Source organism: Astatotilapia calliptera, chromosome 17 (genome assembly GCF_964374335.1).
Source record: "Astatotilapia calliptera chromosome 17, fAstCal68.1, whole genome shotgun sequence".
NCBI classification, from domain to species: Eukaryota; Metazoa; Chordata; class Actinopteri; order Cichliformes; family Cichlidae; genus Astatotilapia; species Astatotilapia calliptera.
Window position 1 is genome coordinate 21,254,877 of NC_137438.1, and position 18,806 is coordinate 21,273,682.

General features: G+C 40.6%; 2 protein-coding genes across 2 annotated transcripts in view; one reads left to right on the top strand and one right to left on the bottom strand.

Moving 5' to 3' along the window:
* Nucleotides 1–661: 661 nt before the first annotated feature.
* The window catches only part of abcc9 (ATP-binding cassette, sub-family C (CFTR/MRP), member 9), an 82,313-nt gene continuing 64,168 nt past the window's right edge, over nt 662–18,806 (bottom strand). The window contains exons 38-42 of the mRNA XM_080291725.1: nt 13,411–13,519; nt 6,131–6,234; nt 5,907–6,040; nt 5,422–5,484; nt 662–2,764 (exon numbers count right to left, since the gene is read on the bottom strand). Of these exons, the coding sequence (XP_080147851.1) occupies nt 2,627–2,764; nt 5,422–5,484; nt 5,907–6,040; nt 6,131–6,234; nt 13,411–13,519 (548 nt within the window). The 3' untranslated portion in view covers nt 662–2,626. The remainder of the gene's footprint in view (nt 2,765–5,421; nt 5,485–5,906; nt 6,041–6,130; nt 6,235–13,410; nt 13,520–18,806) is intronic.
* On the top strand, nt 15,984–17,703 carry LOC145421415 (uncharacterized). Its single transcript, XM_080291727.1, has 3 exons — nt 15,984–16,189; nt 16,334–16,616; nt 16,744–17,703. The coding sequence occupies exons 1-3, from the start codon at nt 16,098–16,100 to the stop codon at nt 17,413–17,415; spliced, it is 1,047 nt and encodes a 348-aa protein (XP_080147853.1). The 5' UTR covers nt 15,984–16,097; the 3' UTR covers nt 17,416–17,703.

Below are 18,806 nucleotides of genomic sequence, written 5' to 3' on the forward strand. Positions count from 1 at the left end.
GATTTATTACCAATGTTGCATTATTAATGTGCAAAATAGAGATTGATGTAGCTCTAAATTTCAGCCCCTAGAACTGATTATTAAGTTACTGCAAGTTACTGCTCTTCCTCAGTAAAAAAAAGAAAAGACATCACTGCCCTCTCAAACATCCATGAAGCATCTCTGGAGTTAACGGGAGGCATGCTGGGTATCTATTGTCCCCGAGGATAAAAAGTTCAGCAAAGCATGACCGCAGACAGACAGCAGGTTCACTGGCTGCAGGCCGAGCCGTGACACCTTACAGTGTTTGTACTAATGGAGGCATAGACGTACAACTGATAGAACAGGGAGGAAGGAGAAGTAGGCCAGAAATAGAGTATCCAGCCTTCACTTGGGAAACTGCTGTTGGTATTTTGTGACGTCTCATTTTTGGCATCTCGTGAAAAATGTCAACACATGTTCAGTCCAAGAACGGCCACAACAATCAGCTGTGTTATTTATCATTATAAATGCATTCTTAAACTGGTTAATAAAACCATATGATTCCATCAGCTTTGTCATTTCTATCAGTGTTACCTCTATGGCAGAACTTAAGGTCAAAAAGTAGAGTAGAATACAAAAGGGTTGATTTAAAATCCTTCCACTGCGTTATTCAGAAAAATAATGGCCAAAGAGCCAACAGTCATTTTTAAAAAGGATTTTAAATACATTTAAAAATTCTTCCATCATTATTATTGCATAATACAGGTGCCAGTCAGTATAAACAGAGGTGGTGCATGATCTAAAAAGTAACAAATATTTTACACAAGATAATTAAAGACTGTAAAAATTCTATTAATATGAAACAACACTTCTGTTCACTCTCCAACTATTAAATCTTTACATTTTACACTTTTCACAGCCTCAACACCTGAAATAAAATCTCAAAGCCATAATTTATATTTAATAAACTGTATGTATTTCCTACTGTCTACAAATCCCATGAAAAGACCAACAAACACAAGCCTCTGTCTTAATACTCTAACCTAAAAACCTTTCAAATCCATTTAAAACGGTGTAAAAAAATGTGTTAAAAAGAGGTAACAGTGCATTTGTTAAGGCAGGTAATCCATATTCGGTGCTCTCAGAGAGATTTTATATAAATATGGTAGTTATAACAATAATGATGTCATGGCTTTAGCATTATCTTGACATTTTATGGAGCCAAAAGCTATCAGCTAGTGCTTATTAGCTTGGTTAGAAAAGTGCATCCACAAGTTTAATCAAACATAGAAAAATCTGCTCATCAGATCCAAAAGGTGCCAAAGCCATAAACATGGGTGAGATGTCTAGTTCTAGTTCTAGTATTGCCTAACTTTAAACATATATGCAATTTAAATGGGTCGTATAGTCCTAGACACCTATCATATGGCCAACTTTGATAGTTTGATTCTTGGCTCATTTAGTCTGCATGTCAAAAGTGAGCGAGATGCTGAACTCCAAGTTGCCCCTGATTCATTTGTTTTGTCAATAGAATTGAAGATTTGCATTGGAAATGTTGACTTGTCTTGGCAAGTTGTGTCTTACTGCCAAAACCAACACGATTCAAAAGGAACAACTTTTACTTTGAAGGTGAACAGTCGTCATTTACCGTCTTCATCACATTCCTCACAGTTTCACTGCTGCACAACCTGCAACCGCAGCAATCTGATACAGACCAAAGCAACCACAGAGGTTTTCAGTGCAGCTCCGTACACCTCTTTCTGGCCGATTTTACCTAGCAACTGCAGGCAACCGATCTGAGATACACGTTTTTCATCAACATGTTCATTTCTTTTGTGAATTTAGACATTTTGACACAGGATCTGTGGAGATTTTTCGAAGCCAGCATCAAGTGGCCACAACTGCAGTTTTTAAGACTTACTTTTTGTATTTGTGGTTGCATTATTTAGTATACATATTACATATTTTATAGTAGGTTTGGTCATTCGTGGGATTTACTGGCAATAAGAAATGAAATAACTTTGCTTTTTATCAGTTCTTTATTAACTATTAAGTGTTCTCACTATTCTTAGTCTTAGAGCACAGGAAAGATATGCCTGGCTGCCCATTTTGATACTGTGAGCTTCACAAGCATTATATTTATTGCTTATTTTCTTGTTTAGATCTTGAGAAAAATTTGAAAGTCGGAAAAATAACTTTAGATTTTCTATGAGACAAGTGAGAAAATATATTCATTTGTAGTTTGCATTAGCCATTCATCACATATAAGATATATCTTTATTATTTCACTTTCCAGTCCAAATACTAGTAATGTTGTGGTTTGTGTAATTGGGTTTTCTTAAATTCAAACAAAATAAAAACGGGATGAACCAACCGATGGACTCATTGATTAGCAAGCCTACCCAAAGCACCTTCTTTTACTTCCTGACTTCTTTAGTACGACTTCTTAAACCCACTGACTGACAGCTGACCCTGTCTCCATTTGGTGAGTGCACAGGGAAGCTTCTCCTCGTAGAAACAGTATGTTACTGGCTTCCCTGCAGTGGGGTATTCTCTCAGAGGGCTGTTCACCTCAACAAGAAAGTAATTCAGGTAAAAAAAAAATACAAAAACAAAAAAACCCAAGAAACTGAGCAGGTTGTCAGCCGTTGGGTCCCGCGTGTTCCTACATGTCAGCTTTGACAAACGAAGCAAACATCCCGTCCTCCTGCTCCAAAAGCGTCTCAGGTTTGTCGTACTCCATGATGTTGCCTCGCTTCATCACAATGACCAGATCAGCTGTTAGGATGGTGTGGACACGGTGCTGGAGACACACAGGGACGACACAAAACACAAACATAATAAGTCTAAGTGAAATGTTTTGTTTTAAAAAAATTATAATATGTTTTAAGCTAGTTTTGTTGGATCAAATGAAGGATTTGGTAAGAATTTTATAGACTGATCAGCTGCTTTAAAAATTAAAATATGCGGACTCTTCACAGTTTTGGAGATGATGTTATTCTTTTTGGAAGAAATGTCCAAAGACCCATTTTATTGATACAGTCCAATTTTCCAGGAACCTGCTGAATGAGATGAATGTAAAGCATCTGAACCAGTCAGCTACTAAAAATACAAATTCAGGTTTAATTCTAACTGAATCCCTTCTCAATTTTTAGTTTGGAGGACAAACAATGTCACAACACTGAAGACTGTCGTCAAATTTGCACTGCATCCACAAGGAATATCTTTAAAAGAGCATGCAGTATTTTCTTGTACCAACCAGGCTGTCAGTGGCAGTAAAGCTTCAGCAGACCCAGAGTCAGACGTCAGCTGTGGCTCAGCCAGGAAAAGAAACAGAAACAGGCAGGAAAATGGAAGAAAACAGGAGAGACCGAGAGTCAGCTGAGCCAAAGTGGTCTGTGTTGATCCGGGTCTACTTGTGAGTCCTCACTAGCACACTGAAGAGGCTCTCCTCCTGTGCTAGCAGGTTGGGACCAGAGTCACTTTCCACCAAGATCCCTGAGGAGAAGACCAACACCTGCTCGGCATCCAAGATAGAGGACACACGATGCTGGTGGCAGGACAAAGGGAGATGAAGGAGGACAACAGAAAATGTAGTAGATGTAGTAAAAAAGAAAAAGTGAGAAAACAAAAAAGAAAAGGAAGGAGGTGGGGGGGGGGGGGGATTTGGGGAAAAAGTAGAAGGAGACAACAGATGGAAAAAGAAAGGAAAGAAAATCAGAGCAGGATAAGACAGCAACACAAAGAGACAAAAGTCAGAAAAAAGGGAAGCATATAAATAAAAGAACCGGACAAGAGGACTGAATTTAAGTCACTAAATCCATAAGGAACTATGTGTTACAAACTGTTTATGTGTGGGAAAGGCCATTAATAAAAGGCACAGATAAAGGAAACATCTGTGGGGTAAATAATTTAATGATAGATGAACATAGAGCTCAGTGCAAAGAGAGCCACATATCTGCATCTATCTGTACAAACCTCAGCTGACCTCAGCAGTTTTTTTTTTTGCCTCATTAGTAACAACAACAGGATAAAAGACTGAAGGACTTACTGCTAGGGCTGCTCGATTATGGCAAAAATGATAATCACGATTATTTTCACTGAAATTGAGATCACGATTATTTGACGATATTTATTTAACCCTTTAAGACCTACCATAGAACCAAGTCCACCAGAGCTTATATTATTTTTTTACATGCTGTAGTGCCATTTGTGGGAGCATTTCAAGTTGCTATACATCAATACAACTGTTATAGCCCATATTTTAAAAATGTGTATGTATTAAGTCCATAGTAACTACATTAATTGCAAAAAAGTGCAATAAACTACAAAAAAAATTGAAAATCGTTTTTGTTTTTTTTACATATATTTCTACTTGGAGAAATTTAAGAGGCTTATCCCTCAAAACTTTAAATACAAAAAAGTTGCAAAAAATAGTTTACAACAACAGGAAATTTATTTTGAGTGTCTTCATAGTTTTATTTGTGGAGATACAGCAATTTTTATATACTGCAGGAAAAACAAAAAACAATCCTATGATGCAAATTTGCAAAGAATGTGCATGTGCATCAAAATAAACTATTTCCAGCAGTGCAATTCGAGTTCTAAGGCCTACAAGTAAAAAACTATATTTTCCGCGAAAATGATGTCACTTGCGATAGTTCGCGTTGACGTCTTTTTCAATGTGGGAAGTGTTAAGAACAGCTGATCGGATCGGCAAAGCGTGTTTCTGGAATATTATGTTTTTGTTCCTGCAAGCGCTTTTTATGCAATTTTTGCAAAGCTATATGTGGAAGGAAACCGTGACCTAGGACAAGCTGATGGCATAAGATGTAAGTACAACTCCTCTGGTTTCATATGGAAAAAAAAATTTATTGTGCTAGCTTAGCGGTTCAGGTTCTACAGGGATTTAAAAATAGTTATACAAAACGAGCATGCTGCTCTGACCGGCTTTAAAGGGTTAACAATAACAATGTATTGAATAATGACTTTAAAAAATAATATAAAATAGTGTGCAAATACTGATAACAGTGCAAATGTTTGCAATAAAAGAAATAAATGAAAAATATAAACTTTGCAGTGTTGCTCTGTGGTGCAGCTACGACACCATAGCAAAGTTTACACACTGTGTCTACTTGATCCACGTCTGACTCCGCGAACCCATAATGTTTCCACACCACTGAAGTTTTTTTTTTTTTTTTTTACCTCTCTTTTCAACCAACGGCAGTCCACTCCTCTCCAAATAACTTCTGCTTAGCTTTCCGAGCTTCCCTCGGGTCCTCTTAATTGTTGTGACGCGTGTTCGAAATGCAGAGCAGTGCGCTTGATTTGCCACACGGAGCAGCGCGAGAGTAAAGCATGAGGGAGGGGCTAATAATCGGCTCAGTCATTTTTAATGATCGTTGAAAGCCCAGATCGTAATCGTGATTAAAATTCGATTAATTGAGCAGCCCTACTTACTGCGATTGTTACGACTGTTCTGTCTGCAAACGCCGTCATCACGACTTTCTGTAAGATGTTCTCCTGCAAGACAGAAAGACGAAACAGAGAATAGAAACCATATCGTCAGGTGAGGAAGTGGTGAGCTGCTGTAAACGTGATCCAAAGTAGAGCGAGGCTAAAATGGGGCTGTCGCGATGCAAACTGCTTTGCAACCCACCTCCAGTCCAGTTATATGTATTTCAAGCTGTTTATGATGTCATGTCTCTCTTTACTGATGCCTTAGAAATAACCTGTTTTAACTAAAATTCTTTCATTCGTTCATTTTCTTTGCTTGCCTTGTTCATTTTTTGCTTCCTTCTCTAGTATTTTTGGGACAACTGGGGTTACATAAGTAAAATGAAACTGGCTGATGATAACATTTAATTACTATCCCACAAATATATCTCTATTAAGGAAAAAGCTTCTGTACATGATTGCACGAGATGTCATGAATAAGCACACACCGTAGCCATGTCTATAGATGCTGTGGCTTCATCCATGATGAAGATGCTGCTCTTTCTGACGAAAGCTCTAGCCAAACAGAAGAGCTGCCGCTGCCCAACGCTGAAGTTCTCTCCTCCTTCTGTCACGACAGCGTCTAAACACAAACACATCGATCAAGTACTCTACTTCAAAACCGACTGTTGGTGCAATAAGCTGCATTCTTTCTCGAGTTAAGTTTGCGCACCTAGTCCTCCAGGCAAAGCTTTCACCATGTTCTTAAGCTGTGCGATCTCTAGGGCCTCCCACAGTCGATCGTCAGTGCACATCTTCTCCGGATCAAGATTAAACCTGCAACAAGTAAACATCATTAACACAAAAAAAGCATATTTCTACCTCTCATGGACTGACCATAGATTTAATACACCACCTGCAGAGGCTGATAAAGACAGTGATGGACCCAAGACCAACAAAGACATCACAAATCACGAATGTGAACTGTTTCAGCAACTTTTACTGTCTTTTTAGTCTTGGGCAGCCAGGAAGGAAAGTGAGTCCTTTAAATGAATAAAAATGCCAAAAACACATCGAATGACTGATCAGCACAACACTTGCACGTTATGCACTTTTGCTGCCATTTCTATAGAGAGTCTAATGTCATGAAAAGAAGAAAATGAAGAAGAAACATTCGGGAGCATGAATGGCTTGCTTGCTGGCCTAAGCTTTGCCTAATCCCTGTTTTGTTTAAATGAATTATATTTAATCTTATTTCATAGTGAGGACAACTGGCAGAAACTGATCCAAAGAATTCAGCCTCGGTCCAGTCAGTCTTTTGCCCAAATTACATCCAACATCATCCTCTTCTTTGGATGTTTCTGCCTTCTGTTCTGTTCTCTGTCAGGATGATCCCACACTGCTTGGGGATCTGGGAAGGCCGATCCATGACTGATAGTGTTCCACTGTGTGTTTTTCTATCCAGGTATTATTTTACTGCATTAAGAGTGTGTTTGGGATCGCTGTCACACTGAAAAAAATAAAGCTCTTGCCAATCAGATGCTCCCAACACCACTGACCTGTAGTCGTGTTTCTTACAGATAATCCTTTCAGAAACTGCTCATCTGCTGCTTGACCTTCTAGTTCTTCTTCTGTCCCCAAATGTTTGAAAGACACATAGCACACCATGCCAAGATGAGAAAAATATCTATAAAAATATTTTATAGATTCAACTAAAGAAATGGCCCACGCGATGTGTTTTAGTGACAGGCTGTTAGTAACAAAGTGCCTAAACATAAATGTAAATTGGTTCTTTGCTAAGTTGTCTGGTACAGTGGGGCAAAAAAGTATTTAGTCAGCCACCGATTGTGCAAGTTCCCCCACCTAAAATGATGACAGAGGTCAGTAATTTGCACCAGAGGTACACTTCAACTGTGAGAGACAGAATGTGAAAAAAAAAATCCATGAATCCACATGGTAGGATTTGTAAAGAATTTATTCGTAAATCAGGGTGGAAAATAAGTATTTGGTCAATAACAAAAATACAACTCAATACTTTGTAACATAACCTTTGTTGGCAATAACAGAGGTCAAACGTTTACTATAGGTCTTTACCAGGTTTGCACACACAGTAGCTGGTATTTTGGCCCATTCCTCCATGCAGATCTTCTCGAGAGCAGTGATGTTTTGGGGCTGTCGCCGAGCAACACGGACTTTCAACTCCCGCCACAGATTTTCTATGGGGTTGAGGTCTGGAGACTGGCTAGGCCACTCCAGGACTTTCAAATGCTTCTTACGGAGCCACTCCTTTGTTGCCCGGGCGGTGTGTTTTGGATCATTGTCATGTTGGAAGACCCAGCCTCGTTTCATCTTCAAAGTTCTCACTGATGGAAGGAGGTTTTGGCTCAAAATCTCACGATACATGGCCCCATTCATTCTGTCCTTAACACGGATCAGTCACCCTGTCCCCTTGGCAGAAAAACAGCCCCATAGCATGATGTTTCCACCCCCATGCTTCACAGTAGGTATGGTGTTCTTGGGATGCAACTCAGTATTCTTCGTCCTCCAAACACGACGAGTTGAGTTTATACCAAAAAGTTCTACTTTGGTTTCATCTGACCACATGACATTCTCCCAATCCTCTGCTGTATCATCCATGTGCTCTCTGGCAAACTTCAGACGGGCCTGGACATGCACTGGCTTCAGCAGCGGAACACGTCTGGCACTGCGGGATTTGATTCCCTGCCGTTGTAGTGTGTTACTGATGGTGACCTTTGTTACTTTGGTCCCAGCTCTCTGCAGGTCATTCACCAGGTCCCCCCGTGTGGTTCTGGGATCTTTGCTCACCGTTCTCATGATCATTTTGACCCCACGGGATGAGATCTTGCGTGGAGCCCCAGATCGAGGGAGATTATCAGTGGTCTTGTATGTCTTCCATTTTCTGATGATTGCTCCCACAGTTGATTTTTTCACACCAAGCTGCTTGCCTATTGTAGATTCACTCTTCCCAGTCTGGTGCAGGTCTACAATACTTTTCCTGGTGTCCTTCGAAAGCTCTTTGGTCTTGGCCATGGCGGCGTTTGGAGTCTGACTGTTTGAGGCTGTGGACAGGTGTCTTTTATACAGATGATGAGTTCAAACAGGTGCCATTCATACAGGTAACGAGTGGGGGACAGAAAAGCTTCTTACAGAAGACGTTACAGGTCTGTGAGAGCCAGAGATTTTCCATGTTTGAGGTGACCAAATACTTATTTTCCACCCTAATTTACGAATAAATTCTTTACAAATCCTACCATGTGAATTCATGGATTTTTTTTTCACATTCTGTCTCTCACAGTTGAAGTGTACCTCTGGTGCAGATTACTGACCTCTGTCATCATTTTAAGTGGGGGAACTTGCACAATCGGTGGCTGACTAAATACTTTTTTGCCCCACTGTATGTGTAGACACAACACTGGTTCATCCCTTCAGTTAGGTGTCTTTTATGTTTCAATGACTAATTGTTCAGTCCAAAAAACCCCAAAATGTTTCTCTGAAAATGATCAGGTACAAGGACTGGATTCAAAATGAGTAAAAAAGCAGCCAATGGCTAAAGAAAAGCTTTGGAAGACCTTCAGAAACACAATTTGTTATGTACATTCAGCTTCACCTTCCGCATTTTAACATCTTGCATGAATATACGGATGCACAAGCTGCCATAATGTTCCATATAACTCTCAAATGATCTTTTAGTCTTGCAGTAGACAGATCACATGTGTGTGCATTTTAAAATGTGATGAACAAAATGTGCATTTGGTGGACGCTACAGCTGATGGATCATTTCTTGGCTGCACTCTGAGCACAAAATATTCCAATTATCTAAACAGGACGAAGCAAAAATATTACTGACCTTTTCTAGATAGATGGAAAATGGAAATTTAACTTAAGACCCACTTAGTTAAATATGCCAAACAAGCAAAAGACGTCCTTGGATGACATCAGTGTTGTCAAAAGACCACAAAAGAAGTCATCCTTTTATGTCTAAATCTGGCTGAAAAGTGAAAAGTAAAAAAGGATTTTTTTTTCAGGCTGCTCATTACTTGGAGTAAATCTAATGTCAGCCATTCAGCAATAGCATAATGAGCAGTTTTCTGTTGATTATAACACCAAAAAATGTTTAACTGGTACAGCAATCAAGCTGAAAACTGAGTTAAATTTGGCTCTAAAGTGAAGGTTAGTACTCGTCTACTCTTCATACTGCTTGTTTAAAAAAATTCAAAAACATCTTCATATTTTTATACATTCAATTGACAGCCACATAAATCATAAGTCAAGTTGACACTGTTGACACAAGTTGAATTGTCAGGCGCATGTCTTCAACAGGTTTTTGCAGAGTGGGCTGCAAGTTTGGAAGTTCGGGCCAAACAGGAAAAAGAAAGCAAACAAAGCGGTTTTAAATGATCATTGTTAAGATAAATAGAAGTAAAAGGCACTGAGTTCTAATGTTAAATAAGGAGAGACGAGGAGAGAAGGAGAAAATGGTAAAAAAGAAATAATTAAAAAGAAAGCTGTTCTGTTTATCCTTGTTTTGTGAGATGTTTATACTTAAATCTATGTTTATGAGCTTAATGCTCATAAACATAGATTTAAATAATGACATCGGCACATGTACAAGCAATCCCTGTGGGCCAAAAGCTCAATTTCAGGCATCTGTTTTTACTCTTGTCTCTGTATGCTGTTTTAGAGAGCTGACATCCCTAACATGGTCATCTTGGACATGGAAGCCACGCCCACCTCCCGGTTAAACCTTCTGCTTAAGAGGGGCAGCCAATAAAAAAAAGTTACTGGGGTAAACTGAGGAACATAGGAACTAAAATCACTCATTTCAGACCGGAAATGAACTGAGAGGCTGTGAACAGCCAATAGAAGATTATTATTTGAAAATGTGAATCTAGTAGAGTCCAAGATCAAAAATAAGGGGCGTGTAGATAAACAGAATAGGTCCTGTTTGCATTTAAGAAGGTTAAAGGGTTAATATAACAATTAATTCCATGTTTGTTTTAAAACTGTGGCATTTCAAATAATTATAAATAATGCATTCATTACTACTTCTGTGTGTGTGTGTGTGTGTGTGTGTGTGTGTGTGTGTGTGTGTGTGTGTGTGTGTGTGTGTGTGTGTGTGTGTGTGTGAGAGCCGAACTGTGTGAGAGCATCTATGATAACAGTGTGAAGCAGTCACTGCCGACCATTCACCTCAGGCTTACGTTCACATAAACAAGAGCTGCTGAAAATGCCAAAACACAGACACACACTCACCGTCTCCCACTTTCACATACAATTATCTGGAGCAGCATATCTGTCCAAACAAACAGCACATGCACTTTGTCTTTTATAACAAACAGAGTAACTTTATCATCTGGTAACACAAACACACAGAGGCTGCGAGTGTGTACGCACAAAACGGCGCTGAGTCCTTCATCTCTCCAGCGACCTCCTCGGTACGTGACGTCTGTGACAAAAGTCAGATTAGGTCCCGGCCAGACTTCCCACTGCGTTCTCAACCGCTAACCCCACAGCTGGGACTTTGTGTCGTCATGTGACAAACATCTTTCGGGACAGAACTCAGACTACGATTTGGCAAAGAGGGTTTTTTTTCTCTCTTTCTGGTTAAGAGCTCACAATGAGGCGAATCCGGGTTTTCCAAATCTGAGCGTAGTTAATCAAGCAGCGTGACACTCAGCTATGGAGGCTTAAAAGAGCCAGTGCTCTGATGGCATGTTTAGATTCTGGTCCACTAACGTTTGTGGCAAACATCAGTGTTTCTGCATCAGACGAGAACAGGACACCCCCTAAACCGTCTGTGTAGATTTTTTTTAGTTTTTCAACTGTAATTTCAAGCCAGACAAACTCCTTCCACTGTTTCTGGTATCAATTTTCATCATCACAGTTTCTAAGAGTTGGACAAACATAACAGACGCGATATGCACTTGCTCTTGTGCATCTGCCGTGCATGCTGGATCAAATCTAGTGTGTCAAAACAGCCTCACTTAATTTCATCCTGGGCAAGTGGAGGCATGTGCACAGAGGTATATCTGGTGAGTGGAGCAGGTGCTGAGCCAAGGTTGTGTGGAAAAAACACAAATTCATGACAGCACAATGGAGTGCACCACGGTTCGGTTGTTTCCAGTAAAAGTTCTCCCTCAAACTCTGGATGTTTCAGTTGACTTTACTGTGATGTCAAGCGTTCTGGTTTTTTAAACTGCAGGGCGATAGCCAGCAGTCACACGGTCCAATCTGCGGTAAACAGCAGAGCACACGGCTCACCTGGTCATAACTGGACTCCTAGGAACAAATTTGCAGGAAGCCATTTGGACGTAGACAAGAAATTTAAAGATTTGAATCTGGTATTTTTCTTTTATGGGCTGATTGAGGAAACTTTTTGATCATATCTAACGTTTCCCAAAATTATTCATCTAAATGCCCCCACATTAACAGGTTTATAGGAACAAGCAAGTATTAACCACAAACCCACAAAAAAAACACAAAAGACTACAGCGAGTACAAACAATGGACCATCATGGTCCCCGTGTAGTCTAGGTGTGGACCTGCCTCTCTGCTAGTGTATGAAATGAAGTGGTGGGTGTGGCTTCTAGAAGTCCTGGCCTGGCACACCTGCTACTCATCACCAATCAACGTCATATTTAAGCTGGGTCTCGAGCCTTGGGTGATGCCTGACTGTTCTCCCCCAGTACAGTTAGAATTGCTGAGGCTGTTTGAAATACCAAGCTGATCGTGACTACTTTGCTCATACTCACTGTTTGATCTTCTCTCTGAGCTAGAAGCCAGACACCTGAAAGGCAAGTCAGACCCCCACCAAGCCCACCCAATTAAGTGTATTCATGTTTTGTTCCTTGAAAACTGAAGAGGAGAGGTGTTAATTTCGAGAGACAAACAGTTCGAATCCCTGCCCTAAAAAACAGGATTACTTACCTGAAGTTCCTTATATTCCAGATGGAATTAATCACAGCTGGATTTAGCTGAAGACTGTTTAGTTTTTAACCCTTTGACTGTGTCATGTGCTTGAGTCCTGAGTGTGAACCTTAACATCCAAGACTAAAAAGCGAAGCCAACATGAAAATGTCTTAAATCTGGATTATTTTTTATGGCCACAAGGGGGCGACTTTTGTGGCTGCCAAGAGGTTTGCACAGCTCTAAATCGGCTGACAGATTCCCAGATATTTATCCCCAGATGCCACATTGGAGGTGGTCCTGAAGGTCATACACTCACTATTAATCATGTGGTTCATCACATGTGTGCTATTGATGTCAAGGAGCAGGTGGGGTTGGATTACCTGGGAAGAGATCTCAAGACTAGTGTTGCTGCTGCTGTTCAACAACAGATGTTCGCAGTGGACATAGATGGCCTCCTTTACTTGTCTCTGACACCATCTGTCTAGTCTGTCCAATATGTGAGTGCTGGCAGCCTCAAAAGAGTGACAATTTATCTTTTACATGCAGGTGCACAGCTTAGTCTCGTCCCAGTGGGGTTGGCTCTCCTAAATTGTGCCGTGCATTTGTGGAGTGTTGGTTTGGTTTCTGCATTTGGTTTGTCGAGTTTCTGTTTGGGTGATTAGTCCTTGTGATAAACCATTTCTGATGTGCATCGCAACATTTTTTGTGTATATAAGAAACTTTTTAGAGAACCAAACAACAGTCAAAGTTTCTGTTCACCTTTAGCAGATAACTACTGGTTCAAATCTTGGAGATTTGAATTAAAGCTCTGTAAACAAATCTTATTCAGATTTTGTTGATGTTAACCTTTGCTGTTACCTCTCTTTACCTTTTAGGTAACCGATTTGGAAGTACGGACCACAGAGAGCACAAATTATAGTTCTGATTGGTAACACAAGAATAAAATTATAAACAGCAATCTCTGGGAAGGAAAACATGGCGAGGAACCAGATCCTAAGGCTTTACATAATAAGTCTTCAAAAAGACTTTTTAAAAAAGAATATAGTCAAGTTCTCTGTAGGCATGTTAATCACGAGTGTTTACCTTATTGATCCACTAAATAAGACAGGGTCCTGGAGGATGATCGAAAGTCGAGACCTGAGAGTCTGTAGAGGAAGCTTACAGATGTCAATCCCATCTATGATGATCTTTCCTGCAAATAAGCAAAACACTGTGTTCACATTCCAGGTAGTTTTACAGCCACCAACACTCCTCTCATAACAGAAAAATAACAGTTAAATTATCCAATACAGCTTTCTTCTGAACTTTCTATATCTACAGCTCATGAAGTTCATTTATAGTGGCACTTGAGGCGTCCTGTTCTCACTGCGACCTTCTCCTGAATACTACCAAAAAACACCCATTCTGCATCAGCTGCAGGAATAGAGTTCAAGCTGCTTTTCCTTCTGTTTAATCTGGAAATCTCACGGCTGCATTATAAGACAAATCACCAAAGCTTGGTGACATCACACCAGCAGGTGTGATGTCACTTTTCCCATGGGCCTCTCACCAGGAGGATGACATCAGCCAGTATAAACTAACTGTTAAGCATCAGTTCACTTAATCAAGTACAATTTATTTTAATCTTTATTTATATTTTTGGCAGCCAGAGTTGGCACCTCGTTTTATGCCACAGTGAAACATAAATGCATTTTGCTAATCAACTAATAGTTAATAACTCATGTTTACCCATCGGCTCAAACATTGTAGTTTCTGTCTTACAAAAATGACATAATTAAAAATCAGTAGACCAGGTGATGTCTCTTACTCAATATTTTATGTTAAAGATGCACTATGGAAAAACGTTGCTGCACAACCGCAGCACGGAAAAATGATTGGGATGTTTACAGTGAATGTGCAACGTTGTTGCTTTGAAATGGCTGTTGAGGTCTGCAGCCATCAGTCAGTTACCATCTTTAAACTGACTTTGCTGCATCAAGGTGGTGATAAAGCAGTAATAAATCAGTCAGTGTGCCATCAGTTCCCCATCAGCGTGCAAGCAAATCAAGTCAAGTTAGCAATCTGTGATAAATCATCAAAAATTGCAAACCTGTTGCTGTCGACGTAAACAGAAATTCAACTGAACTACAAACAACCAGAGTTGGGTCAGAACCTCATAGATTGGAAATTTCTTTGCATATGGTGACGTAGTTGTGGTAAGCTGGAGATTTTAATTGCAAAATGACACAGGTGCTCAGAAACCTTGTTTTTATAAAGGAACATAACCAGAATGGAAACCAGCTGAGTCCCCGATTGCAGAGAAACGTGTCACGGAGGATTTGCACTCATCAGCACAAACTTGTATAGGTTTGCTTTAATTAAACCACCTTTTCTCCTAAAGCTCTTTCATGTGGACACGATGAACGACCCTGAACAAATGTTTTTGTTCAGCTAAACACAATGTTTTATTTTCAGGGTGATGAAATCAAGAATGTTCTGTACAGCTCACTCAGAAGAGCAATCACCAGGAAGGTGCTCTGCTTTTATTTCACTGCTTTATAAGGAAATGTTGCTGACACAATGGTCTTAAATTTACAGTTAAATGAACTGTCTTCCCAGCTGTGTGTGTGAGTGCATGGAAAAAGTGACTGTGTAATCTCACCCCTGTCTGAATAATCTGTCTAGGAGCAGCCGTCATCAGCCAGAGTGAAAACAGAGTGGTACGATTACGACTTGCTTTCAAAATGCAATAACTAAAACAGACAGCTTTAGGACTTTATTTCTGCCCTCTTGAAGGAACATGTCTAGAGCCTGGAAACGAGTGCAGGAGAATGGGTCGAGCCTTTTTGTTATGTCCTTATGCTAGTTCTTTGATACAAGAGTCTACTTCAGGTTCTCTTAAAACAAGGCATGCGAAGAACAAAAAGGCCTTCAGATTTGCACTTAGCAGGACTCGCACGAGTGTTTAAAAAGAGCTGAATAAATATTTCCTCCAACATATACATAGTACTGCAGTAGTGGCTGATGACTGAACACCTTTTAAAGGAATAATTTACAATAAGAAGTGCTTTAGTTCTAACAAAACACACTGCAATATCTATCGTCATTTTGTCTCTGGGACTCAGTCACCTTAAATACTTTTATTACTGCTCACTCTGACAGATCATTTATAGCATATTGAATTTATAAAAGTAACTCTATTACAGTTTTTCTCGATTGCTTAAACACTATAACCAGGCCTCTAAATTAAAATTTCAAAACCGTAACGCTACTGTTCAAAAAGCTCACCCATTTCCCTGAACTATAAACACTATTCCCTGCTTTGACACATGACTCAAATTTGGTGAACTGTTACTGCAAAACTCTACACACAAATCCCTACATTTTACAGTGCTTACACCATGTAGTCATTTAGAAAGCACTAGCATGCAATAATGTTAACTTAAGTCAGCATAGCTTGAGCTCAATTAGCACACAATTAACCAGGTGGAAACACTAGGAGTCAAAATTTAGCACACACCAATCAGAACCTGCGATAGATAGATAAAAGGGCCAAAGTCAGCTCATTCAGGTTTGAAACAATGGATCCAAAGAGATGCAAAGGAAGAGGACGTGGTGAAGGAGGAGGACGTGGTGAAGGAGGAGGACGTGGTGGAAGAGGAGGCGGACGCGGTGAAGGAGGTGGAGGTGGAGAACGACGGCGACAAGGAAGGGGAAGAGCAAGGGCAAGAAGACAGTCAGTCTCGGATGAAATTCGAGCCACTTTAGTTGACCATGTCCTTGTCCATGGGATGACTATGAGGGAGGCTGGGCAACGAGTACAACCAAATTTGAGTCGCTTCACTGTTGCCTCCATCATCAGAACCTTCAGGGAGGAAAACAGGTAGGTGTACTTGCAGTAAGACTGCTTTGTACAGTAACGTTTAAGTTACTGAACTTATGTGTCTTGAGTTTCAGTATGTTTCCATTATTTGCCTGTAAAATGAATGTGTGACAGTTACAGTAATGAGTGCTTCTATTTTTGTAGGACACAGAGACGACCACCTGGTGGAGGCAGGTTAAGGCTTTTGTCGGAGGAGCAAGAGAGGGAACTTGTAAACATGGTAATTGCAAATAATGTAATCCGCCTGCAAGAGATTCAAAGGAGAGTGATTGAGGATTATCATCTTTTTCGAGGCATAAATGCCATCAGCCTCTCCACAATTGACCGCATCCTCCGAAAGAATCAATTCCGGATGAAACAGGCATACCGAGTCCCTTTCGAACGAAACTCTGACAGAGTGAAAAACCAACGTGTGGAATATGTTCAGGTATGAGTTTTGATACTGTATAAAGTATTGTGTACCATCACAGCATGGCAGTTTATGCTGCCATTTCAGCACTCTTGAACTGTGGTTCAGGGTACCGATTGACTCTACTGTGTTATGTGTTCTGCAGAGAATCTTTGAGATTGAAGGACGGCCTGTTCCCCATGAAATAATCTTTGTGGATGAGGCAGGTTTTAACCTGACCAAAAGAAGGAAAAGGGGGAGGAACATAATTGGCCATCGGGCTATTGTAAATGTCCCTGGTCAGCGTGGGGGGAATGTCACTATGTGCGCAGCCATCAGCCAACAAGGGGTACTCCACCGCCATGGCGTACTAGGACCCTATAACACTATGCTTCTCCTTGCTTTTCTTGATGGTTTAAGACAACATATGTTCCAGCTGGACTACAGGGAACCAGCACAGCCAGAGCAGCCTCACTACGTTGTTGTGTGGGATAACGTCAGCTTCCATCGCACTGCTCTGGTTCGTGACTGGTTTACCAATAACCCAAGGTTTTCTAATATCTTTCTGCCTGCATACTCTCCCTTTCTAAACCCGATAGAGGAGTTATTTTCGGCATGGCGGTGGAAAGTGTATGACCGAGAACCTTATGTCCGTGTTCACCTCCTTCAGGCCATGGAAGAGGCCTGCCTAGACATATCAGTAGATGCATGCCAGGGGTGGATCAGGCACGCAAGAGGATTTTACCCCCGCTGCCTGGCTGGGGCCAATATAGCCTGTGATGTGGATGAGATTCTCTGGCCTGACCCAGACCAAAGACAAGATGCTGAGGTGGGATAATGTTTCTGGTGTGTGTTGTACTGTATAGTACATGAATGACAATGTGCCACTGTACATACATTGGTTGCGTCTTTTGTGTTTATCATGTGACAAGGGTTTTGAAGGGGAGAACCATAAGCAACCTATTTGTTTTGGAACTATTGTTTTGAATTAATTGTACCAGTGTGCAAAACTCTGTTGTAGTGTGTGTGTTTTTGAGGGCTTGTGTTTGATGTCTGAGGGCAAAGTTTGGTTTTTCAGCAGGAGTGAATAGTTTTGGGTGTAGAGCTTAATTTTGACCTGGAAATAGGATGTTTGGGAAATTGAGTGAGATGTTATGGATTTGTGTTTACTGTTGTGAGGATATGAGGCGTAGTTTCAAGAAATGTGTTTTAGCAATCGAGAAAAACTGTAAGCTTGTTCAAGTCGTATTTGGGTCTATAAATATCATGGACAGCTTGAATCCACATAACAAGCATCTCAGATTCAGGAGGAGCAATCCAGCTTCGGTTCTAGTTGTGGAACAGTGGAACAGCTCTTTACTGTCAGGAAACTTCTGGAGCAGTCATGAAGTTTGACAGTCTAGTCTACATGTGTCTGGTATACTCCTGCAGTACTGTGTACCACAGTGTTGTTACGAGCCATCAGGTCATATAACCAAAATCATGTCTCCTTCCTCTCTCCCACACAAAGTCAAGAATGCTTTTTGGTATCTGGTATTGGTGCTGGTATTCACCAGGGTTTCCCTTGGTCCCCGATCCTACCTGTGATATTCAGGACATTGTTAGTATCAGCTTGGAGCCCATTGTGTTCTCAGAACTGCCTTAATTTCTCGTGGCACAAATTCAACCAGGTGCTGCATTCCTCAGAGCTGCTACAGATTTATCAGCTGCTCATCCATAATGTGAATCTCCTGTTTCTCCACATCCCAGAGGTGGCTACTGGACTGAGATCTGGTCACTGTGAAGGCCATTAGAGTACAACTGATTTCAGCTTTGTGACCTGGGGCATTATCCTACTGAAGCAGCAACAATACTCAGGTGGGCTGTGGTGTTTAAATGCCATTCACTTGGTACTAAAAAACCCCCACACCATTACACCACCAGCAGCCTAAACCATCAATACAGGACAAGACAGAGCCACACTTTCATGCCATTTACACCAATTTTGATCCTATCATCTGAATGTCACAGCAGACAACTTTGTTCCAATCTTGTGTTGTCCAGTTTTTGCACAAATTGTGTAAAGTGTAGCTTCAAAGACTGATTACCAACATGTTAGAATCAATCTCAGACACGGAGCAATACATCTCTTTGCAGCAGGGTTCTCCACTCATCTGCTTACCAGCTGGCTGTATTCTGGATATTTTCCCATATAAGAAGCAAAGCTGGAGAGGCAGCAGTGACATCACT

Excerpts from the sequence above, each read along its gene's own strand:
- LOC145421415 (XM_080291727.1), top strand. The coding sequence starts at position 16,098 with ATGACTATGAGGGAGGCTGGGCAACGAGTACAACCAAATTTGAGTCGC. Across the intron at positions 16,190-16,333 it reads ACCTTCAGGGAGGAAAACAG|GACACAGAGACGACCACCTG; the intron begins GTAGGTGTACTT and ends CTATTTTTGTAG. Across the intron at positions 16,617-16,743 it reads AACGTGTGGAATATGTTCAG|AGAATCTTTGAGATTGAAGG; the intron begins GTATGAGTTTTG and ends TGTGTTCTGCAG.